Raw genomic sequence first — 25,069 nt, forward strand, 5'->3', positions numbered from 1 at the left:
AGAGTGCATCTGAGCAATATGTACACCCTTAACGAATAAACAGCTCCATGTGAAAAAATGGAAATGCAGTGACTGCGCACTGCCTGTCTTTTTGCTTCAATACAACAGCTGTAAAATATTTGGTTGAGCATCCTGAAGTTCTTACTTCCCAGGGCAACTAAGAGTTGCTTGGCACAGACAGGTGGAGAAGGGCAGGAGTATGCTTCAAAATGAATACTGTCATTCTGGATACAGTTTTTGAGAAGTCAGAAGGGATAGGCTTTCTAGCACGGAAGAGAGGAAGAGATACCAACAAAGTGGGGTAAGACACCAGTCGTAGCTCCTGGGAAAGAATATAGAAGTGGGAAGTGCAGAGATGGCTGAATGCATTTTTTTTTAACTACTGGCTAGTCTATTGACCTACATAAATATGCGCACAGCATTCTTTTGGTGGTAGAAGCAATTAATTGAAAGAAATACCTGCTATTTAAATATTCCTGTTAGCATGGTTGAAAAGGAGGCAAAATCTGCTTATGAATGACTAGACCCGGCACTTGAAAGGAGTCTCCCAGCCTATGCCTCTGTTTGTCCTGTTGTTGGTTACAGAATTCTCAAAGAGCACGTGGGGTTTCTGGACAGGGCAGAGACTGAGGATGTATTTCATTTGAGATATCATTATAGAAATGCCTTGTAATCTCTGCTGCCATTCTGTTCTAAAATTGTAATCAGTTGGCAGCTTTACCATTCTTACTGCTCGTTTCACGTATCGCTGACAAGAAAAAAAGTCAATAGGGCATACCAAGGAAAATTATGCGCTACTTCGAAAATAGCAAATTATGCCCTACAGGGAAGAAGAAATGGAAGATTATCTCTTATTTGGAGCCAAGATGTGCAAACATGGGTTACTGGGTTTTGGTAAAATGCACTTTAGCTATCGTCTCATAGAAGACTGAGTGCATAGTTTGTGCTGTATCCAGCAAGTTGTACTGTTTAGACAAACCAAGTGATTTGAAATATGGTACACATCAGACTGGACAATATTCTCAACTGTAGTAAGGGTATCTTGTCAGCATCACCAGCTTTAAACACGCCTAAAGGGCCAGGTTTACATTTAAGAAGCTGATGAAGACATAGGAATAAGGGGGAAGGGGGATGTTTTGGGTTTTTTGCCCAAGCATAAGATTATAAGTTGGGGCAAGAACAGTGAGTGCTGCTATAGTTATGTTAGTACATGGGAAGACCAACATCTGCACCCAATGCTGGTTTGGACCAGCTCTGGTCTGCTCTATGGACTACGTAACATTAACAGCAGGAACGCATTATGTGTGCACCTCCTAGTTTAGTTGCCTTCCAAAAGGAATGCTGTTTGCATTGGAAATGTGAACCAAAGTGGTGAGGATCAGGAGATTCACAGCAGAAGTCCACTCCTGATAAAAAATGAATGCTAACATAGATATATGCTGTATAAATTTAAAGTTAACTAGCATCTCACAGGAAAGAGGGGCCTCTCTTTACCGCTGCTTTGAGACAGGGAGTTGTTTTAAATGAAGAATTTTCACTTCACAGAAGATTTTCAATAAAAACAAAACTTCAGAATAACAACTTGGAGCATCTTCAAAAAGATTTTAAAGAATTATTTTCATTATTTAGGAAATGCTAGAATTCTAAATACTTTTTCACAGAGTTTTCAGTATTGGATATTTTTACTCTTTACGCTCTATTTCATTTCTATTCATATCTATCACTTAGATAACTGTGTTTTGAGAGGGCTCAGCATTATTTTTTGATTCAAGTGGTCGTCTACTTCACTAGAATTTCCAGAACTAAAGTTAGTTTTTATTTGAACTATGTTATATTATCAAATGAAGAGTTTTCTTTCATGTTGCAACTGTCTTTAAGTATTTTGTGAAAAGGAAAAGACTTTACAAATAAGAAAAGAAAATAATAGTTTTAATCAGAAGAATCTGAAACAGGCAGTAAAATAGGTAGTTTAACAGACCAAAAGAAAAAAAAAACACCCAACAACATTTTACATATATGAAAATGAGTGATAACACCAAAGAGTACAAAACAGGGTAAAAATTAAGATAGTGACCTGTGACACAGGTAACTGAAGTAATTACTAAGCTCCGGTGCATTATTTTGGCAGGTTTCAGGCCTATTCCAACCACATAAAAACATAAAAGACACTTCAATGCTTTTGGAAGAGAGACATAAGTTACAGGAAGTACTTTATTTTTAATACCTACTTGGAGTAGCTAAATAGAGATCACTACATCATTAAGCTACTTGCAACTGGATCAAAGTTTACGTGTCTGGAGACATGAAATTAAGGAAATGGATGATTCTTTGAACAACACTATGATCAGCTAAGATGTCTCTAGATGACCGTGGACTAAAATACCATTTTAGTTATTTTTCTTTATTAAGAAATTAGAATAAGACATGAATAAATATATACTTTCAGAATACAGAAAGGAAAGAAAAAAGTGCTCTACAGCTAGGGAGGGAGGTATAAGCTCATTTTATACAGACTGTTTACAAGATAAAGCAGTGAAAGCTTTTCTGATGTTGGCAACAAACGCAGAAAAATTGTTAGTTTCTCTCACTTTGAGCTGGAACTCTGCTATACAATCCAGAGGAGGAGTACAGGAAGTCACTGAAATGACAAAAAGATTAGACTGTTTAAAAAAAAAAAAAAAAAAAGGCAATATTAGTGGTTTTCCATGCTTATGAAATACAAATGTAGTTTGTTGTATTTGTATGTTTTATCTTCAGTATTATTTTTGAGTAACCTATTAAATCATTTTCTCTCAAAGACAAAGCCTCAGAGAACACACAATTTTTTTTTTTTTGGTTTCCAGACCTCCCACTCAGTGCTGTGCTCCTGTAATTACAGGAATTCCAGTAATCCATAACCTGCCCAAGAACTGAAACACATTCCTAAACATTTTTGTTACTCTGCAGGCAGGCAGACTGAAAACTGATGTAGCCCAGCATGCAATAAACTTTTAACTACAGCACAATTTAGATTTGAATTAGTAAAACCAGAAATCAATTCAGTCCATACCTAGAGGCACAGCAGAGCAACAGTAGCATCCGTCTAGAAGCTACTCAGCACCGTACATAAATTACCACTGCTGTTCTTCATAACTGAAGTAAGATCCGTAGTGCAAAAACAGCTTTAAGACCTGAAATGTTGTACCCTTGCAGAAGAGGAATACTGAATTTCAAGTTTTAATCTTTCTCCTACGTCACTCCAACATTTTTTCTCCCTCTAGGCTTCTCAGATAAGTTGAAGTGTGCCTGTCAGCATAAACTCTCACTCTAGCATAAAGGGAAGAAGCAACAAACGGAAGTATTTATCTACTTTATTTGAGATAGGAAGATTTTCCCTCAGTTGAGGAGGACCGGGTCAGAAACTACTTGGGCAAGCTGGACATCCATAAGTCCATGGGCTCTGACGGGATGCACCCGTGAGTGCTGAGAGCTGGCAGATGTTAATGCTAGACCGCTCTCCATTGTCTTTGAAAGGTCATGGGGAACAGGAGAGGTGCCAGAGGACTGGAGGAAGGCCAACATCACTCCAATCTTCAAAAAAGGCAAGAAGGAGGACCCAGGGAACTACAGACCGGTTAGTCTCATCTCTGTCCCTGTGAAGGTAATGGAGCGACTCATTCTCCTTGTCATCTCCAAACACGTTAAGGAATGGGAAGTTATTGGAAGGGGTCAACATGGATTTACCAAGGGTAAATTGTGCTTGAGCAGTCTGATAGCCTTCTGTGATGTTATAACTGGTTGGCTGGATGAGGAGAGAGCCGTAGATGTCATCTACTCATCTATCTTGACTTCAGCAAGGCTTTTGACACTGTCTCCCATAACATCTTCATTAGGAAGCTGAGGAAGTGTGGGCTAGATGAGGTGACAGCGAGGTGGATTGAGAGTTGGCTGCGGGACAGAACTCAGAGGGTTGTGATCAGCAGCAGAGCCTAGTTGGAGGCCTGTAACCAGTGGTGTCCCCCAGGGGTCAATACTTGGTCCAATTTTGTTCAATATATTCATTAATGACCTGGATGAGGGGACAGAGTGTATCCTCAGCAAGTTTGCTGATGATACCAAACTGGGTGGGGTGGCTGACACCCCAGAGGGCCGTGCTGCCATCCAGCGTGACCTGGACAGGCTGGAGAGCTGGGCAGAGAAGAACCTAATGAAGTTTAACAAAAGCAAGTGCAAGGTCCTGCACCTGGGGAGGAAGAATGCAAAGCACCAGTATAGGTTAGGGGCGGACCTGCTGGGAAGTAGCTCTGAGGAGAAGGATCTGGGGGTCCTAGTAGACAGCAAATTATCCATGAGCCAGCAATGTGCCCTTGTCGCCAAAAAGGCCAATGGAATCCTGGGCTGCATAGGGAAGAGTGTGGCCAGTAGGTCAAAGGAGGTCATTCTGCCCCTCTACTCGGCACTGGTGAGGCCACAACTGGAATAGTGTGTCCAGTTTTGGACTCCCCAGTTCAAGAGGGACAGGGAACTGCTGGAGCGAGTCCAGCGAAGGGCAACTAAGATGATTAAGGGCTTGGAGCATCTCCCTTATGAGGAAAGGCTGAGAGAGCTGGGACTCTTTAGCCTGGAGAAGAGAAGGCTGAGGGGAGACCTTATTACGGCATACAAGTATCTAAAGGGTGGGTTGAAGGAGGATGGAGCCAGGCTCTTTTCAATGGTTCCCAGTGACAGGACGAGGGGCAATGGGCTCAAGTTAGAACATAGGAAGTTCCGTTCAAATACACGGAAAAACTTCTTTACGGTGAGGCTGACAGAGCACTGGCACAGGCTGCCCAGGGAGGTTGTGGAGTCCCCTTCCCTGGAGATTTTCAAGACCCGCCTGGATGCGGTCCTGAGTAATGTGCTCTAGGCAATCCTGCTTTAGCAGGGGAGTTGGACTAGATGATCTCTAGAGGTCCCTTCCAACTCTGAAAATTCTGTGATCTATGCCTGTGTCTTTCTTCCCTCTCTCCTGCTTTGCTCAGTGCAAAGTAAACAGCAACTCCACAAGTGGAAGGGAGCGAAGATAAGCAGTTGTATTTTCATATAAATTAACAAGATATATATATATTACCATTGCAAGATTTTTCATTCAGAAATTGGAAGACGACGGTTACAACTTAACTGTACTTTAGTCCTCTTCCCCTTTTTTCAAACAGGAGCATTAGATTCTGTCCTCTTGCTTAAGTATTCAGAATTCACATACCTTCATAATCTCCCTGTTCATTTATGGAAAGGGTAAACACATATGGCTTGTCAGGATCTTTGTGGTCAATGTGTCTGAATATAAACTGTAATTGTTCATCTAAAGCAAACACAAAAACAGAGTTAATTAACACCATTAACCTCTGCTGGAGAGTCACAATGACTAAAAATCACACTATTAAGCTACAGTTTCACTTCATAGTCTTAGAATACTCACAAGTCAAGCAAACCTGGTCTCTTTGAAAGACAAATGCATTTTAACATACCGTATTCTGTCATCAGAGAGACAATGGCAATACCTGGGCTGGGGCAATTCTTCAGTTGTGTAAGCCCGTATGTTCTTCACTGCATAATCCAACATTAACCATATTGTAGCACTGCACATGGAAATGATGGAAACTACAGAAACTTACTGTGAATTCTGCGTATCTCCAGGCCAAGCCGCTCTTCAAACAATACTTTAGACTTGCATAGTCGTTCCACTCTCTCCTTAATCGCTTTGTTTTTAGAAGATATTACTAGAATTTTAAAAGCCACCATAAATATCAAAGTAAAGGTAAAACAAGCACATTAAAAAAAAAAAAAAACAGAACAGTAGAAAAGCCTATCAAGAGCAAGTGTTGAAAACAATTCCCCTTCTAATTGAGAAAGTCTACATATTTTCCTTTGCTTACTTACTTTCCTTTTTCTTCATCAGCTCTTCTTTAAGCTCTTGGATGCTGTCAGTCAAGTCCTTCTTTTGCTCCTCTTCTTTATTTAGGTTAGATTTTATTTCTGTCAAGTGCTCTTGATTTTCTGATATGCGTTGGCTCTGCTGGAGAATCTCTGAAATGAGGCAAAAAATATGAACATATACAGTTGATTAGTTAGGTCCCCGCTATTTAGTACTTATCTATATTGTTTGATATGACTCAATTTGAATAAAATCTAGTGAAATGTATGCTATCTCAGCTGAAGAGAGAAGTCAGCATAACTATACTCAGAGCATCGAATAAAAGCTTAAAGTGAAAATTGTTCATAAGAGAAGCTACTAAATAGGGAGCTCCTCTGATACTTCAATTAGATGCAGTTTGTTTCTGGTGCCAGAACTATGTACATCCTCAAAGCAGGGAGATGGTGGATCCTGTCCACGGGCAAATAATTTGACAGAAAGCAAGGAATGGAAACACTGACTGATAGTAGAGTTGCAATTATTTTTACCTGATATTCTGAAGTCTAACTACAAAATTCAGAGAAGTTAATCCTAGACTCATAGGCTGACTGTATTCTATTACTAATATGGAAGAGTCATAAGTAACCTCATAATATTAACTTTACTAAGCAATTTAATTTACTTTTCCTATTGCAGTCAGCAAGTTCTGGTACTTTGTCGTTTTAAATACTTAAGCACCAAAACCACTATACAGAAAGCTTTTACCTGATCTTTATCTTTTTGTATCATCAATGAAGTTTTCCAACAAATTGCTTTTGACTTGCAATTTACATCCCATAATGAATCAACTATGGTTTTAATTCTATCTTCATTCTGATGTTGTTATTTACTTTTTAAAATGGGAAGTTAAACATTAATCAGTTGTATTAAATTAGTTTTAGACATGTTAAACATGATAAATAAAACACCATACTGTACCATTGCTATACTCCTGAATTTTATCAATCATCATGTCCCCTTCCTTCAGCTTCTTGGACCATTTCTCTGTAATGGAAAATTATTTCAGTTATGTGAAGAAGTTTGATGATAACTTGGAAAAAGTAGAGGCAATGGGAACAAAGAGCCTTTTTACCTGAAAGTGCTTTTATGGACTCCTTGCATGAATCTCTCAGTGCTAAAGTCTGATTGATCTGTTCAGTGCCATAAATGCTTTTTAATTTAGTCCAAAACTCTTTCATTTCCCTTTCAAAGAGGATTATTTCATCTTCTGTCTTTATATTAGCCATAGTGCTGCAACAAACGTGTAAGTGAATAAATACAGTGTCGAGACACACAAGACAATCGCAGCAGTTACAACTCACAATTACAGGATAAACCTTCAAAGCAGGTTTTACCCCCTTGGTTTGGTGCTGTATTGTTTCTACAACCAGCAGCAGCAGCGGGAGCTGTTTCTTTTGCTACTCCACCAGCGATGGGTTACCTGCTCCAGGCGGCGGCCCCGCACTGCGCTGTTCTCAAGACCCCCACGGTAACGAGAGCCGTTTCCAGGCTGCCGGCAGCCCCCAGAGCGGGGGCGGGGGGCACTCCCACCCTTTCGCTGTCCTCCCGCGGGGCTCGCACCGACCCGGGGGCCCCCTCCCCACGCTCGCAGCCCGGGCCGAGGGGCAGGTGGGGAGCTCCTCCCCACCACGAGATGTTAACGGCGGCGGCCGGGCTGCTGCAACCCCGCGAGCCAGCAGCGCCCCACAGCTGCCGCCCCCACACCCCGATGCCCGCCGAGCCGCGCAACCCCTGCCCGGGATTAGCGGATGAGGCAAGCGGCAACCTACCGAGGCCACCCGCAACCACCAACTTTCAAACCGCCGGCGCCTTCCCGCCTCCCCAACGGCTGCTTTCTAACTGGGCACCGCCTTCCGCCTGCCTCGTAACAAGCGCACCGCTGATTGGCTTAGCCGTCCTTCCTCCCGCGACTGGAGCCGCAGAGGATGTTGGGAGCTGCCGCCGCGGTTGCCGCGGTAACGGTGCCCCCAGGGCGAGGCGGAGCCGCCATGGCGGGCGGGGGTCGGGCGGCGCTGCTGTGCAGCCCTTCGGGGCTTGCGGCGGCGGGCGGTGCCGGTGCTGAGAGAGGCAGCTGTGCGTCCCTCTCCCGCCCGGGGAAATGCCGGTTGGGATTAAGGCATCTCCTCAGGCCGTGCTGAGGGGGCGGCGGTTGGGTTGTTTGCAGCGCTGGGCAGCGGTTGGTGCTATTTGCTGTTTCGTGCCGAGTGAAACCGGGCTCGAACTGGGGAGCAGGCTAGCTCTTCTGAAGCTAGAACTTGTTTCCAATGCCTGGTTTATTTACGGAACGTACTTCAGGTAACCTTGTCGTAAGTTTTGTGACACTCCTGAATTGCCTTTTAATTCCCCGAGCCTGAATTCTCTCATGGCTGTGGAGCTATTTTCCCATCTTTATGATAAGTAAATCATAAAGATAGGTAAAGCACAGAAATTTTAAGTTAGATCTTTATGATAGGAGACTGACATGCAGAGCTAATTGCAGTCCTTTTTGGTATGAACAAAAACACAGTACAGCAACCCTTCCTGTGCCCAGTCAAACACTTATCATAAGCCTTTGTCACAGTGCATGTCCTCCTTAAAACGCTGCACCTAATTTTTCTCCAGCTGGGTATGCTCCCTTTTGGCTCTGGATAAGCACCTGGATAATCCCAGGTGCCAGCCTCTGGTTTGTCATGGAAGCTATTTACTAATTATTTTGTTACCATTTCATAGCTAATGAATTTCTCCTAGCTTTAATTTACTTCAGTGCTATTTAGATGATCTCAGAATAATGTAAACTTAGTAAAGCTTTGAGGATTGCTGTCTGAAACCATTCATTACTCTTCCCCACCACCACCGAACTCAAAGTAAAGTCTGAGCTGAGACCATCAATAGTTGCATTGTTCTTGTATAAACTGTAACTGCTGGTGGATAGCACTGCTGCCCAACTGTATTTCTGTCTCATTTGACTCTGACACCTGTTCTGTAGATTTCAGTTTCCTTAGCATTAGTCCTAAAACTAATTAGACCACTGTCTCTTATCTGCTTCAGAATTAAATATACTGAAGTTGGGCTGGTTCACCGATTATTACCTAGCCACATATAAATTTGGGCATTATGGAGCCTGTACCTTATGGCTTTTTTAAAACGAGGATCATTTCTTAACTTAGGACCTTATACCTAGCCAAGTGAGCACTGCCAATATAAAGTTTAAGTGTTGCCCCTAACATCACTAGCCTTTGCTATTTGAGCTCATAACTTTGTGAATACACAATTTTCCCAGCCCCTGGAGTTTAGCAAATACAAGTTCAACTAATCCAAGCAAATCCTGAATTCTAATCTGTCATCTTTTGGTGGGTTCTTCAGTCTTGTCCCTTCTGGATCCTTTTATTAACATAGATAATAGGTTCACCTCACAGTAGCTGGCACTAGCTCTGAAATGTTAGGTATCTTTATTTGTCACTGAAGTTTTTCTAGATTTCATTAGTCCTATTCCTTTGTTTTAGACTTTCATCAGCCAAAGACTAAATATAGCATGTGGCATTTTCTTGCACAATCCATACCTTAATTGATCTCTTTTCTGACTTGTTTGGGAGTCCTTTCTCAGAGTTTTCTAGAGACAGGAACTTACAGCGTAACATATCCTCAACCTTACTTTCCCACTACAAACTCTCTCCACAATCAGCTTACCAACTGCATGTTTAAATGAAGCATGCTGATTTTAGCAGGTACTAGTTTTCTGTTCAAACTGACAGTTCTTACCAACCACAAACAGAAATGTGGCTTCATGACCCAAACTGGCACAGGTCATATGCTTCTTAAATCCTCTACTAGATCTGATTCAAGAGGCTCCATATTCAGAAACTCTGGCACCTAACCTTACTGTAACTCTAACCCAGACGCTTGTTCTGAAATGTTTTTTTCTAAATGTCTGTCATATCAAGCCACAGGGTACTCATGGATGGAAGAAAGTTTCAACAGCGGTTTACCCTCTTTCTAGCACTATGAGCTTTGCTGGAGACAACGTAATTGTACCACGTACCCCTTTTCTACATTTGCCAGCTCTTCACGGGTGTCTTTGTAACGCCAGGTTACTTGGTTCAACTTAAGGTTCTGAGATGTACAATGACAGCAGCAGGGTGACTGTTAACCTGCAATCAAACTGAAGGGCAGGCTATTGTCAACGAAGATCTGTTGCTTTATTTTACTGCTAGCTCAAAGTCCATACTGGGCTACCCCAGTACTGGGTTAAGGGGTAGCTGAGAGCTATAGTTCAGGGTTGGATTGCTACTGCAGCTTAGGTGGAAACTGCTAAGGGAACACCAGATTGAAGAGCTGGTGCCAATAAACAGACTCGGCTACTTCTCTTGGCAGGTTTCTAACCTCGCTGGGCTATGGTTGGCATGGGGCTCGTGTCAGGGATAGAGAGTGGCAAGAAATAAGGCAGTGATCTTATTGGAAAGGGAACAAAAAAATGCAGTGGAGATTGTTGCCTTCGTGGGTCCAGACTCCATTTCTGCTTGCTGTTTATGGAACTTGAAGGATTTTTATTCACTGTTAAACTCTTAAGTCGCTTGTAACTTCTAAAACTAGCTGTTCATACTTAAAGTTATAATAACTAGAATTCCTTAGATGTGACTTTTTCATGAACATGCTAGAGTTGTATTCCATGTCTTGTTTGTATCATTTACACTGTTACACATATAAATACAAAAAAAAAAAAAAAAGTATTAAGTTCTGGCAGTTATTGTTATACTGCAAACACAAGGTTTGTTAGTTTCCTATTTGTGCAGAGTTCACTTTATAGCAAGGTATAACGACAGCGTAGTAACTAGGAAAGATTAGATGAGTAACATGGCAGAACCAAGAGAAAACAACTGGTTCATGTTAGCATTTGCTAAACCTCTACTGGTCTGTCGAGCCCTAAAGAAGCCTGACGTTAACTAGGGCTGCCTGGGTCCAATGGGGAATGCTTGCGGGAATGAAGTATGGAGAGAAAGAAGGAGCTTCTTGAAAGATTCTTCTCTTCCTATATCTAAAATTAACATGTATGTTTTCAGTGTTCCATCTGGAAAATATTCATACCTAAGAAAATAGCTGTCAGTTGTACACAGTGTCTACTTATGAACTTACTAAATTGGTACTTAATCCTTGTAGCGGGTCCAGTGCCAATGAAAACACTGATGTGGAAATTAATGTTATTGTTCAATTAACTAAGCATAATGTACCAGAAAGTTAGTCCCAGTACGTAGGCCTCCATTAACAGTGTTTTAGAAAATGTTTGCTTTGATGGCTTTTCCTTCCCTTGCAAACATTTGCTTAACAACATCTGATACCTGTTATGTAATATTTGCTCTAATATGTAGGTGTAAAGTAGCTGTAAACATTTTATCCTCCCTTCAGTGGATCATCAACATGATTCTTGTTTCTACATTATGGCCAAGAATATATACAGTTTTGGATACTCTCTGGTTTTGTATGTCTTGTAAAATAAAGTAAATCAAGAAAATATCAATAAATTAAACACTCTTTATATGAACAGATAGCATTTTAGAGGTTTTTGCGTTGCACTAAGAACACACTTGATCATGTGAAGGCCAAACATTGGTTCTATAATATCAAAACAAGACAAAGCTTTGATTTAAAAAATTAATTGCATATGCATTTTGATCATTTTGTACAGATCACTAGTTTTCCTCGCAGTTCCATATACTAAAATACAGCAAATAGTTTTATTTCATATATTCATAGAATCATAGAATCATAGAATTAGTGAGGTTGGAAGGGACCTTTAAGATCATCAAGTCCAACCGTTAACCTACCCTGATAAAAACACCACCACTTCTAAACCATGTCCCTAAGCACCTCATCTACCCTTTTCTTAAACACCTCCAGGGATGGTGAATCCACCACCTCTCTGGGCAGCCTATTCCAATGTTTAATAACCCTTTCAGTGAAAAAATGCTTCCTAATATCCAATCTAAACCTGCCCTGACATAACTTGAACCCGTTTCCTCTTGTACTATCACTTGTCAAGTGGCTTTGAAATACTAAGTGTATTACGATTCATGTTGCAGTGCTTTGCATAGAAAAGAAGGGGGGAAAAGCTTGTTGAGGAAGCATTTCTCCTTTGTTAGTTTAAATGAGTTATTAAATACAGTATTTCAAGACATGTTTCACCATCTTTTCTCTGGTGTTTACTAGAGCTAGGAAGGTCTTCCGTGTCTCAGACTTTTATAGGTTGGCAAATATCACAGGCAGGCCAAGAGATGACTCACATGTCAAGCAGGATCATGAGTGCTTCCAGGCACAATGAGAACATCATCTGAACTGCCTCTCTCACAGAAGCCTGCTTACCTGTTCCAAAAACTTCCTGCTTTCTGTTTTATAGACTTTGGAGTTGTTTAGGTTTTTTTTAAAAACATCGTTTATAAACATGACCTCTCCGCTATGTCTAAGACGTGGATGTAGGAGCTTCTGAAACAGTCAGAGAGAATGTGGGAGAAAATTGAAGCTTATGTTTGCTGTTAGCTGTTAGTCTTCATTATGTCTAAGATGCTTATCTTCCTATCTTTCTATCTAAGCAGAAAGATAATTAGCAGCATGTGAATCAGCAGCAAAATCTTTAAAACGAAAATTAATATGAGGTTTTTAGCATTTATACTAAAAGAGGTTACTTTACTGAAACATTGCCAAGACATACCTTCAAACATAACATTAAGAAAGTTTCTGTGTCCGAGTGATTCTGTCTGGAGAAGAGTAACACTATCCCAGTGGGTAACGTGTGTGAGTGTTTTTATATGTATAAATAAAACAAGCATGCAAAAAGGTATCACAATGGTCCTGCGCATCCTGTGTCAGAAAGGCAATTTTTCTGATACTATTGAATAACAATGGTGGCATTAAAGAGGGACTGGAAGAGGACCTATTTTATTACTTGGTCGACTCTCCTCCTGACATTAAATTGTATCTTGATGGAAACGTATTTATTGCAAAATATTTTTCCTAATAGAACAATAGTCATTTAGACTTGACCTCATTACAGTTGCTGTTTTAACTAAATACTGGAAGCAAGATGGCTGTTGACATTTGGTCAGCAAGATGGCTGACTTGACATTTACACTCGTGTTTAAAGGTAATTTTTCTTTATAAACTAGACTTAAAAACAGAAGAAAACCTCAGATTCTCCACATTTTTGCATACTAAGCCCAGAAATGTATAAACCAGTAATTTTTATTGTTGTTATTGTAAGTCCTACTTATCTTCAAAGAAGAGATACTTTAGCAGTAAAAAAAACGTAGCAAAAGGACATTTTTCACTAGATATAAAATTATTTGAGAGAGATATGTTTCTAAACAAGTGAGTTCTCGGGAAAGAACTGGGAGAGGGAAAATTGGATTCCGTCAGTTCGTTTATATGACAGTTCCCTTGCTGGACACCCTGAAAAGGTATAAACTATACAGCTTAGCAAGAAACAAACCTCCCCAAATATTTGCAGCTAAAAAGCTAGGAAATATTTATTGTTGAAATATACTGAAATTTTGGTTTTGTAAGGGTTTTCCTTGAAATCAGGTGAAACCAATTGAAGTGAATAATTCAGCCAACGTACAGAAAAATACTGTAGTACCTATTCAGAGACAGTGCATACAATGTTTTTTAACTTTAGTTTTCTACATGGCTCAATGCAACTGGTAGCAATAAACATATAGGATTTAAATCTGCTAAAAAGTTTCTAAAGCCAGACTATTAATAGCTAAAGTAAATGTGAGTAGCTAAAGTAAATGTGAGATTCTGTCAGGAAGAGAGGTCTTCTAAGTCCATTTAATTGTCATGCCTTATTTGTTGAGTTTCCGTGTGACTTCCCTGACCACACATCATAAAGCCCTGTTAAGCTGTTAAGTCTGTCTTCAGCAAAAACAGTTAAGTAGTTCATATCTTTGTCTCCACAGCTTGTATAGTTTAGCTTTAAGTGCCATGGAGAAAGCAGTGGGGAAGTGCGCAGTGCATATATACAGCTGCTTTTGTTTTCTGATTTTAATTGTTTCAAATACATAGATAACCTTTAATAGAAGATAGGAATATGAGAGCCTGATAAAGAACTGCAGTTTTCCTCTTGCCGCACTGATGATATCAGATGATGGTATCATCGGACTTCTGGGATCCATTTAATCTCATGTGGAGAAAAGTTTCTCAAGTAGCCACCTCACAAACAAACATAATCTTTTCCTACGCTACAGTTATTAGTACCGATATTGATAAATCTGATGTGCTAATACATTATTTACTGTATACTCTTAAAATCCTGATATCTGGCAGAATCTCAGTTTGCTCATGGCTGTTTGCCCTGGAGAACCCAAGTGCTTCACTTGGGAATACTTCAGGGAAATACTCATAACCAGCTGTTCCCAGTCTTGCTCTGCTTTGCGAAGCAGGGCTCACTTCTGCCAGGCTGGGCAGCAAGAAGGGGGCTGCAGTAGGGCAGGCTTCGCTCTTTCTGGCAGAGGTGTGTAGGATTTGCATCGTGTAAGCAATACGGGAGAATGGTGGTACTGGGTGAGACGACTCAGAGACTAAGCTTCACCTGCATTGTGCCCTGGATTAACGTGGCCTCTTGCATGAGGGAAACAACTGTTTTTCAGTGCTTTGAGAATATTGCTGCTTTAAAAGTGAATCTAGAGCTCAATAGCATTGTTGATGTATGGATGCTGGTTGTATTTTCCATGGCTGAAAATGCATTGTGCAATGTATTAGACACAGCATGGTAGCCAAATTCTCTTTCAAAGTGAAATGTACAGCTTTAATGACACTTCTGCAAAGACCAATTATTTGTGTATTCTTTCTATCCTTTATACAGGCAACACTAATGAAGTATACACATTGCTAACGTCCATCCTGCAGAGAAATGAACTGTGAAAAAATTCAAGCAAACATGTTCCAACTGTTCATACAAAGGATTGCATAAGTCACTCATTGTGTTTCCACAAAACTTTCCCCACAATTTGCTGCTACTCAGCATGTGCTTCACTTAGTTTCATCCAATTAAAATTTGCAAACAGAGAAGCTTTCCAGTGCTAACAGACTCATGTGCTTTCCCAGAGATTTGAAGCCACGTGTTCCAGGAATGGCTGGGTACACCACGCCGATACAATATAAAGGCAACGTCAATCACCTTCTCTCACTTTTTAATAGCTCCCCTCCATGGTTCTCATTCTCCATCACTAGAAACTTAAGATTAAAGGAACTTTACTGTATTTCAAGTACAGTTTAATCCATTAGGATGGATCTCCTTCATAGCAATGGCGTGCTCATCATTCAGCACTTACAGAGGGACTACAGGGCTTACCAGGATTTGCTTAATTTTATGTCACATGTTGGCGATCCCCGAAATATCTTCTCAATTTATTTTCCTCTTTGGTTTCAGCTGAACCAAGTGGTTGGTACTAAAATGATATGGGTGGCAGTTATTGGTGATTGGTTCAATCTCATATTTAAATGGTAAGAAGTTGGATTTATTTTAAAATTTGGTATTTTTAATGATGGTTACTATATGTGCCTCAAGTTTAGAAAGCTTTCTGTGAATAATGTATTAGTAGACTTTACCCTGTAATTATAAAACAGAAATTCACATTGAAGATATTTAAGATATGTTGGAAATTACATTTTGATAAGACAAGAAGAACCTATAGAACTATTATAGAATAATTTTGGCTATATAGCTCTTCGTATTCATTGTAAGATTATTTATCACGCTTTGGTTAGGCCTTCTTACATAAAAATGTTTTCATTGTGTTTCTGCTTCATTTTATTTTATTTTTTTGTCAGGATTTTATTTGGCCATCGCCCATACTGGTGGGTGCAAGAAACAATGATTTATCCCAATCAGTCAAGCCCATGCCTTGAGCAGTTTCCTATAACATGTGAAACGGGACCAGGTAAGAAATGTTGGAGATTACATTGGGATATTTCATAGAGATAGTGGCTTTTCGGAGGGGGGTGGGGGGGAGAATGTGACTTATGAAGGTCTTATATGATATACAAATCTCAGACCTCATGTTTAAAATAGCACCAAAACACAGGAAGAGAAAAAGGAAGAAATAAAATGTGATAGGTATTTGATTACTGCAGGACAAGAATGTTTGCTTCATTGCCTTTAAACAGGGAGGGCGATTTGCTTTAAAAATAACTCCTACTAGAACAAACCAGCATATTGGAAAGGAATTTTCCCAAAACTTATATCACAGGTTCAGAAAGTGATTCACCTTCTTTGTGACATCCCGTTTAGAAACAGTTGTAGCGCCAATGGCATCAGCTTGGGGAGAAAAATTCCACATAGTTTAAGAGTGTTCCAAAACAAAGCAGGGGGCTGTTGAGTTTGAGGGCTTGTGCACTATTGCAAGAATTAATCAAATGACAAAACTAGTAGGTGGTTCAGGGTAAATAACAATAGTATCAACAATCAATCATGTCATGTATGGAACCATGCATTGGTGGAAATGTACATACATTGGTGGCAAATGGAACCCCTCTTCCCAGAACCAGACACTGGCACTGAATGCGTGTGTGTGGGTGTGTGTACAAATATATGGGGAAAAAAAGGTCTTTAAAAAAATGTACCTTTTCAGCGTGTGTTCACTTTTTTATATCTCATTGTCTTCTCGGTGGAACTCAAATGCAATACTGCTGAAGTTAAATGAGCTTGTGCAACCCTAATATGTGAAATAAGGTAAACTTCCTTGGAGCTAACTGACTGAATTTAGTTTAATTCATTGTACAAGAAAATACTGACTGTGGAAATGAATGTGCTTTGTACCTTGTCAATGCCACTGCAAGCCTTGAAGTGGTTTGCAGAGCTGTATTTTGTTAACAATATCCTGCATTATATCCCGTTGTAATTTTGAACGAGAAGCTTAAGCCCTTGTATCAGGCAGGCTTTAATAATGCCTGGTCTATATGTGATCGGCGTCTGTTTCAAGTGAATTCATTTGGGACATAACCCAAAGTATTAAGGTCCTCCAGATCTTTTGAAAAGCCTTCAGAACTGAGCCTGTTCAGCACCATGTAATTCCAAGCCCTGGCTAAGGAACCAGTCAGTGCGTTTTATTTTGATTCATTGAACCAGAAGGCCTTTCTTCCTCTTACTTTCTTCCTGAAGTAACAAGTCCTTCCTATTCTGTTCAGTGGGTACCACTGGGTACCACTGTCATATTGATTCCTTATTTGCACTTATAGTGACCACGTTTTCTCCCACCTCCAGATTTGCCCTTGACCATATCTGTCACTCACCTGTTCCTCATTAACAAGTGGAGGTGCAGTCAGTGCAGCTGTTAGGTGCACACAGTTATTGTGTGAGCTTACATGGTACTTCACACACTTTTTAAATGTGCAATTTATATGAAAAATTTGTATGTGCAAATTTATATGAAAAAATTAGAGAAGCAGCCACAGACCTGAGAAGGGCATATCCAGATATTGCTAGGATAGCCTGAAGCCCAAAGTGTGTGGCTCAACAAAAGGGAAAGCTGAGGGAACTCTTTATATGACTATGTGGCAAGCAATCTAGGACCTGAATTTGGCTTGTACTTCTGGAATGAACTGAATTAAAACCCTGCAGCCATCTTTTCTCTGGTATGTGCAAGGTTTTAAGAACATAAACCTTAAGCTGGGGTTTATGCTGTTTCTAGGAGGTAATTTGCAGATGAACTATGAAACATTTTTCCTAGATGACATTTTCCTAGATTACAACAAAGAGAAGCTTTCCCAGTGCTGATACACAACAGTATGGTTTCCTTATCAGGGACAAATTTGGTTGTGAGGTTTAGAAGTGTATATCTGTTACGAAATTAATGAAAGAGTTAGTAGTGTGACTACTAAAGATATTGCCAAGCAGAATACCAAAAATGAGTGTAGGGAGGCAGATATCATTGTGCTTGTCCTCCCTAGAGATTCCTGCTTTGCTGCTTCACTGAAATATTCTTTTGCTTTGAAAACTACTATATAGTGCTGTATCATAACACATTCTTCAGCCAAAATAATTTCTACTACCAATGAAATAACCCAGTCCCTTTTACTTCTTTTTTGTCTCCACGGAAAGCCAAGCTGTAAAAAGCTGGTATAGACAGATTCCAGTGATCTACTTTTCTCTCATTCCTTGTTTCAATTTCTTGAATGTAAACCCAGTGAACAGGGAAAAAGAAGTGACAGTAATTTTAGGAATCATTTCCCTTGCATTGTGCCAGCGTACTTTGGTGATTTTCATGGCTGTAGGAACTTCTCTGTGGCTTCATATTGTTTCCAGTAAAATTAAATTTTGATTCATTAAATTAAAACAAATTACACTTATTATACCTGGACTGAAAAGGAAATCACTATTGATTTCTATATTAGAGTGTGTTCCCTGTTAGAGGCTGCTGTGGGTACAGCAATTTGTCCAGTATGCTACAGGATTATTTCATGTGCCAGTTCCACTGATAATCTGTTTCCAAGCTAGTTGACATTTTACAACACCTTAAAATTTATAGAATAAAGTAAGGCATACAGACACAGTTCCTCCATCACGCTTCAGATACATTTCTAAATTTATTACAAAACTACCTAAATTGTGAATTACCTGGACTGCTATATTATTAATGAGACACAGATCACAATCACAATTACTAATGCAGTGGTAATTGGAGAAGCAGATAAAAGGCAATTTGGAAGGGCCATCTAAATTTATACTGTTACTTTAATTTAGAATGTTACAAAGAGCTAAATCTCTGTTCCTCCCTTTAATTAAGAGGTAGCCTATTCAAAACCTCCCTCATCTGGTCCTCATATATAACTTCTACGTTGTATGCTACAGCTGTAAGAGAGCCCCAGATGCTCTTTTTTTAAAATCACAATCCAAACCTAAAGAATGGAAAAATGCTGTGCTTTCCATCAAGATACCAGCTCACACCAATATAAGATGGTGAAACTGTTACCTACTTGTTTTCAGGCAAATATTCTGGATTCTGTACAGATGAGTCTGCTGAAAAATTCATATTGAGAAAATAAACTTTTGAGAAGCAGTTGACATTCTTTCAGCTTCTGTTAACTATTTTCTTTCTAAATGATTAGTTGCCTGAATATCTGCCAGTAGACATTTTCTGTACAACAAATCTAACAGTCATAATTTTTATGCTTGCTTTTTGTTTTTCCTAGGAAGCCCATCTGGACATGCCATGGGATCTTCCTGTGTCTGGTATGTAATGGTCACAGCAGCACTTAGCTACACAGTTAGATGGAAAGATAAATCAGCAGTTACCCTTCACAGGTCAGTGTCTTTCCATTATTCTAACTCATACAGATATTTCTTTATACATGCTATGTTTTTAATGGGCTTATTTTAACCAAACAGTCATAGTCTGTTTTGTCCAGTTTCAAAAAAAAAAACCAACCCAAACCTTTATTATGATCTACTTCAGCTGAAGAAAAAGAATATTAAGAGGATTTATCCATTTGTTTAGGTTGGTATTTATTAACTTACAGTCATTGCATACAATATCTCTGAATCAGCTGCTATTTAAGATCGTGTTACATCTTCAGTGTTGGAAATTTTGAATTCTATTAATTGTCTTTATGTGTTGGACCTTTTTGTTAGTACATAAATTTACTGCTTTGATGGTAGTCCTTCTTATCCTGTTTTACAGCAAATGTGCATAATGTTGGCAAAGTTCGGTGTAACATGTTACTCAGCTCTGAGGGGAAGTCTTATAACTGCTTTGATAGCTGTCCTTTCCAAGCCTGACAAGGTGGTTTCCATACTGTGTGAATTTTGTCACCAGATTAATGAACTTTTGCATTGAAGTATGACTTCATGATGAGAAATATGTTCAAGGTACTAGTGCTAATTTAACTTGCCATTGATGATTTTCATCACTAATACCACGGTAGTGTCTTGGACCTGAAACTACTGCGATCTGTTCCTGCAGCCCTAGATGTGGCTGCAAGAGCAACCACTCGTGCTAATGTTTTAGTACTGACTTCTAGTTTTTAATCATCTGGTTCTAAACTTCTCTACTTGTAAACCTCTGCTTGGTAAAAATACGAGCCTGACACGAGGGGGCCTGGTGTAACTTACTAGGTGAAATATCTTATTTTAACTTTTAAGTATCTCCCTTTTACCTCTTAGACTGACGTGGTCGTTCCTCTGGAGTATTTTTTGGATTATCCAGATCAGTGTGTGCATCTCAAGAGTATTCATAGCAACACATTTCCCTCATCAAGTTATTCTTGGAGTATTTGCTGGTAATGCTGCTATTTTTTCTTTTTCAACATCTGTGCAAAACTGAAGAAAATTAAGTATGAGAAAAGGCAAGGGATTTTTAGTAGTGCTACTCAGCTTGCAGTTCTAGTGGTGCTCTGCGCTCTCCGGAAGATCAAGGATTTGATGATAGTCTAAAGGTAAAATTTGGGAGGTAGTATGTATCTGCTGTCTTTGTAATTCACACAGGGAGTAAGCCCTTGCCCATGTGCCAGTTGGTGCTGACTGCATTATGTCCACCCTGCCACAGACTAGCGCTATCTGGTTTGTACTGGCTGCATCTGATCTTTATCTGCGCTGCCTGTGTGGAAGGGATCAGAAACGAAGTTACTCTTATACGGCCCTGAACTTTCTTCTCAGGAGGAAGCTGTTTGGTTCACTTCAAGTGGTGTCCAGGTGCAAACCAGCATGTGTGCGGTGTGCACAAGCATGGGGCAAAACAGACAAAAAGGGAAATTAGCAGTGCAAACACCCCAGGGTGATTAAAGAAGCTAAAGTCCTTTTTTTCAGAATTACTTAAACATGTTTCAAATTGGTATTTTGGGAGTTCAAACTATGAACAATCTCTCCAATATCTATCTGATCTCAAGGAGGGTGACCAGAGCATTGAGCAGGGGCTGCCTGCTCCTGTTCTCTTTCAGGGATGCAGAGCAGCCTGGGCAGCACTGGCTTGCAGTGTAGCTCTCCCTTTTCACAACCAGGATAAAATTAGTAAGAAAGAAGATAAGTGTGTTCTGTGTCTTTTCCTTCAACACTCAAAGCCTGTGTGAGTACCGGTATTGAACTCAGCATTGCTGTGACCAGTCTTTGATTGAGAGAATTTTGTGGAAAAGGAATGTTCTGGTTTACATTTTTACATCTAATATTTGATAGGTTGTCATCTGGAAGTTGTACTCAGGCTTAAGGCACGCCTCATATCAAAAACATGTAGTGCTTGATATTTAATTTCTTTTTTTCCAAATTAGCAGTATTGAGTGGGAGGGAGGTTTTGTAATGTACTACAGAAGTGGTAAATTGTGTATGTACGTGTATATATGCATACATGTATAAAATACATAGATACATTCTGTCTTCAAAAGTCAAATTCTACAGGGGTACTGTAAAAAGCACTTCTTCAAAGTACGAGTGTTTGCTCCCTGTAACGCTGAGTTTCTAATCCACAGGCATTCTTGTGGCAGAAGCATTTGAGCATACCCCTGCTATTCAGACAGCAAGCTTGAGAATGTACATCAAGACAAACTTGTTTCTTTTCATCTTTGCTCTTGGCTTTTATCTAGTCCTCAAGCTTCTTGATATTGACTTGCTATGGTCCGTTCCAAAGGCCAAGAAGTGGTGTGCCAACCCAGACTGGATAAACATTGACACAACTCCTTTTGCTGGACTGGTGAGGAATTTAGGTGCACTCTTTGGCTTAGGTCTCGGAATTAATTCTGAAATGTTCATCACGAGCTGCAAAGGTAAAAATAGCTGTAAGAAAAGTTTCCGCATATTGTGTATAGCTGCTTCTTTAGCTACACTGCAGCTGTATAATTTCATTAAGATACCTACTCATACTGAGTATTTGTTCTACATTCTCTCTTTTTGTAAGAGTGCAGCTATGCCTCTGACTGTAGTTGCCTTGGTTCCGTACTGTGTCCATTTGATAATGAGGACAACTGAAAAGAAACTTAATTAGATTAAAAGTTTCCAAATGGTTAGCAATGTGGGGATGGATATGAACAGTTCAAGAACCCTCCGCAAAGGCAGTTTTGCTAACTCATTTGAACCAAGGGGGATGCCGCTGCACCTTTAGTGTGCTCCTGGTAAGTAACCAGTACATCCATAATCAGTACATTCAAGAATGACTTTGGCAGCTCAGACATATTAATTGCTGATTTTATTCCTAGAAATATTGCAATGAGGGACACTGCAATATGGTTACATATGACTCAATAGTCTGGGTCATAATGAAGTTCTAAAGTATAATCAACTAGTTTTATTCAGCTACTTGGTGGTCTTTTAGTTCTGTCTGTCTCCAACTAGATGGTGCTTCAAGCCTCAGTTGTATATAGTGATACTCAACATTAAATTTTTATATATATAGGTATTGTGTGTTAAACTGCTAGATAATGGTGGGACAGTATCACACTACCTACAACTGTACCCAGGCACTGTGAAAAAGGCCAGCATAGTTGTAAACAAGGCTTCAGATTTAACTTATTGAGCTTCCTGAGCAAAACAGCTTCTGATTAAGCCAGATGAGAAAAAAATAAAAGTGTATTTCAATTAGACTCTCTAGAATATATTTTGGCATTACTGTGTGATTTTTGTCATTTTTACTTTTTTGAAAGTGGTCACATAAATCATGAGTGATATAGATTACACCTTTGATGTTGAAAATGCATGAATTTGGTGTAACAAATCTTTGGGTTCTACACAGAGCAACAAATGAAGAAAGTTGTCAATAATGAAATTATCTCAGCATATTTTTCATGCTTCTGTATTGTAAAGGTAAATTAGTCTAATTATTTCAAGTCAAGAGTGAGAAGCCCGAATCACTGTTAGTAGTTGTGTAAATCAAGAAAAGGCAATTGCAGACTAAGTCATTGCAAGTTTATATTCTTGTCCGCTTGGTTTACCTAAGCACACAAGTAACTAATATGTTAAATACATGTTTGTAATACAAAATGGATGCTCTAAATAGGCAAAGGCAGGTGCTTTCCCTTTTTATTCATTATTTAGCACCTACTGTTGCATATTCCCTTTTGGTGCTCAACGTTTCAGCAATATTTTGCTGATACCATCTCATAATAGTTAGTATACAAGCAGCATGAAGCTATAATACGGGTAATGAGGGCTCTGCATGTATGATCTGATAGCAATAAGGCTTAGAAGATGTAAACATGATACTGCTTTTAGACTTCCAATTAGTTGGGGGATAATTGAAAAGGAAAGAATCTTATTTAATTGGGAAAACAAGGTGAAGAGTTTGAGTTGGCCCTTGGGAATGACATGATACAAATTACAGAAGCAAATCTGAAACAGACATCCTTATTTGAGAGCCTCCTAAGACTACCTTGACTTAAAATTATTAATCTGTTTTTAACAGTCTGCAGAACGTTCTCCTTTATGCATCTCCTGATACCTTCTGTAACTATTCTCTGAACTCTTTCCTGCAACAGCTGGCCTGAAAACAGTCTTTTCAATAATTGTGACTCCTTAAGCAAAATGACCAAGCTAATGACTAGAAACAAATAATGAAGAACAAAGGCAGCTATGACAAAGCTTTCTCCCATGTTCAAGATGCTCTGCGCTTTGTTATTTCCTACCAGTGAGGTGACGTACAGAGGCATCACAAAACTCTAGAAGGCTGGTCTAGCTGTCCTCCTGTTCCTCATGTCTCCTGGCCAACAGCAGGGGATCCTTTGTGCACAGACATCTGTGGCTCTTGCAGCAATGTTTGGGCCTACGGGCAATGTTGGCTTTTATAAGCTGGGGGTTACGGGCAGGCACCGTTTCTAAGCTCCTAGCACATGAGGTTCGGTGCTTCCCGGTACTGACAAAGACTCCTGGTGCCTCTGTTGGGCTAGACACAACCATTAATGTATAATGACAACTAGCATTTCCGCAGCATTCTTCTAAGTGCTGTACAGACACGTCAGGAGACATGGGCTCCTACTCGCTTTCTTGGGGTGTCCTGTTAATTCAGCCTGCAACTTCAGTCGCAGTTCAGGGAGAGGGACGAAGAGCAGCTTCCTGTCTGAACCACCTCTTATTCTTTCTGCAACTATTAAAAGATTACTAAAACCAAGAATGGTGGGAAAACTGAATAAATTAAGTTAGTTTAATTTTGCCAGTAACTTCAGAAATTAACCTGTTAATAAAGTAATGGCAGTAGAATAAGACAATTTCTGAGCAGTTAAGTGTGTTGGGCTATAGAGTTTTGTGCCTGAAGAATCTCCAAAGTGGGCTCCCAAAACTTCAAATGGAGTTAGTCTTTTCCAGAGTGGTGGGATAAACAAGTGTCTAGATATAATTTGATATTTTGATAGTATTAGAATTGTAAATCAAGAGCCAGCTATTTAGTTGGTACAGTGAAATAGGCCTACATGTCCCTCAGTCAGGCTTTAGTGAATTTATCCTTGTTGAAAGTTACACTTCAAGCCTTATTTAATAAGATGGTGTGGCACCTTAACTAAGAGCTAGCGAATTGTTAAACATTTAAACTGTAACTTCATCAGGGTTTTGCAGCTGTTTATGTTGGTAATATTTGGAACAGATACAGAGCATATACACTTATATAATGGGCTGAACTACTCAACCCCGTTTGGGCCACAAGGCCCCCTTTGAATTTAAGCTTTTCCTATGTAATAAGGAAGGTGAAAAGTGCTTGACTGATCCCCTTGCTCCCGCTAATGGGATCCTGGAAGAAAGTTACTCTTTTATTCTTGATTTAGAGATGCCCAAATGGGGATAATGCAATTCTAAGAGTCCCTACATCTGTCTGCAGAAAGATTCTCACTAGGCAGGAGTTAGATGAAGTGAAAGTGTCCCTCACTCCTCATACAAACTACCTGACAAATTGGCATTACATTCAGTTCATAACACTCACTTTTGCTAATATGCGGCTTTTCATCCTCCCTGTTCCCTGCTATGCCTTCCTGATGGAAGGGCTCTGGCCACAGACAGGCTGTTCCTGCTCAGAGTAATCTAGTTGGAACAGGGGCTGTATTTGCCGAGCACTTACTCAGGTGCCATCTCAATACACTATCATGGTTATATTTATCCAGAGGAAAAGGGTGGTGGGAAAACCAGATAATGCAGCTGCCATGGACCATGCAGAGAAACATACAGCAGGCCACACCGAATGACACTGTCAGCTACTTCTGGCAAGACCA

The 25,069-nt window shown here is 39.8% G+C and overlaps 2 protein-coding genes across 2 annotated transcripts; one reads left to right on the forward strand and one right to left on the reverse strand.

The window, feature by feature from the left end:
• Positions 1–1,912: 1,912 nt before the first annotated feature.
• On the reverse strand, positions 1,913–7,750 carry SPC25 (SPC25 component of NDC80 kinetochore complex). Its single transcript, XM_082484467.1, has 7 exons — positions 7,702–7,750; positions 7,005–7,162; positions 6,851–6,916; positions 5,899–6,045; positions 5,634–5,738; positions 5,222–5,320; positions 1,913–2,638 (listed from the first exon to the last, which is right to left on the reverse strand). Exons 2-7 carry the CDS (start codon positions 7,156–7,158, stop codon positions 2,505–2,507), a joined length of 705 nt encoding a protein of 234 aa, XP_082340593.1. The 5' UTR covers positions 7,159–7,162; positions 7,702–7,750; the 3' UTR covers positions 1,913–2,504.
• Positions 7,751–15,185: 7,435 nt separating this feature from the next.
• On the forward strand, positions 15,186–21,867 carry G6PC2 (glucose-6-phosphatase catalytic subunit 2; the record flags this gene model as incomplete). Its single annotated transcript, XM_082483499.1, has 5 exons — positions 15,186–15,403; positions 15,731–15,840; positions 19,091–19,202; positions 20,061–20,176; positions 21,356–21,867. 5 exons carry the CDS (start codon positions 15,186–15,188, stop codon positions 21,865–21,867), a joined length of 1,068 nt encoding a protein of 355 aa, XP_082339625.1.
• Between the last annotated feature and the right edge of the window lie 3,202 nt (positions 21,868–25,069).

This window comes from Vanellus vanellus (assembly GCF_965231255.1).
Source record: "Vanellus vanellus genome assembly, chromosome: 5".
In the NCBI taxonomy this organism is placed as follows: domain Eukaryota; kingdom Metazoa; phylum Chordata; class Aves; order Charadriiformes; family Charadriidae; genus Vanellus; species Vanellus vanellus.

Bases quoted from the DNA above. Each gene is read 5' to 3' on its own strand.
- SPC25 (XM_082484467.1), bottom strand. From the start codon at position 7,158: ATGGCTAATATAAAGACAGAAGATGAAATAATCCTCTTTGAAAGGGAA. The intron at 6,046-6,850 runs GTACAGTATGGT...GCCTCATTTCAG, and splicing joins AATTCAGGAGTATAGCAATG to AGATTCTCCAGCAGAGCCAA. The intron at 2,639-5,221 runs GTATGTGAATTC...TTGTCATTTCAG, and splicing joins TGAACAGGGAGATTATGAAG to TGACTTCCTGTACTCCTCCT.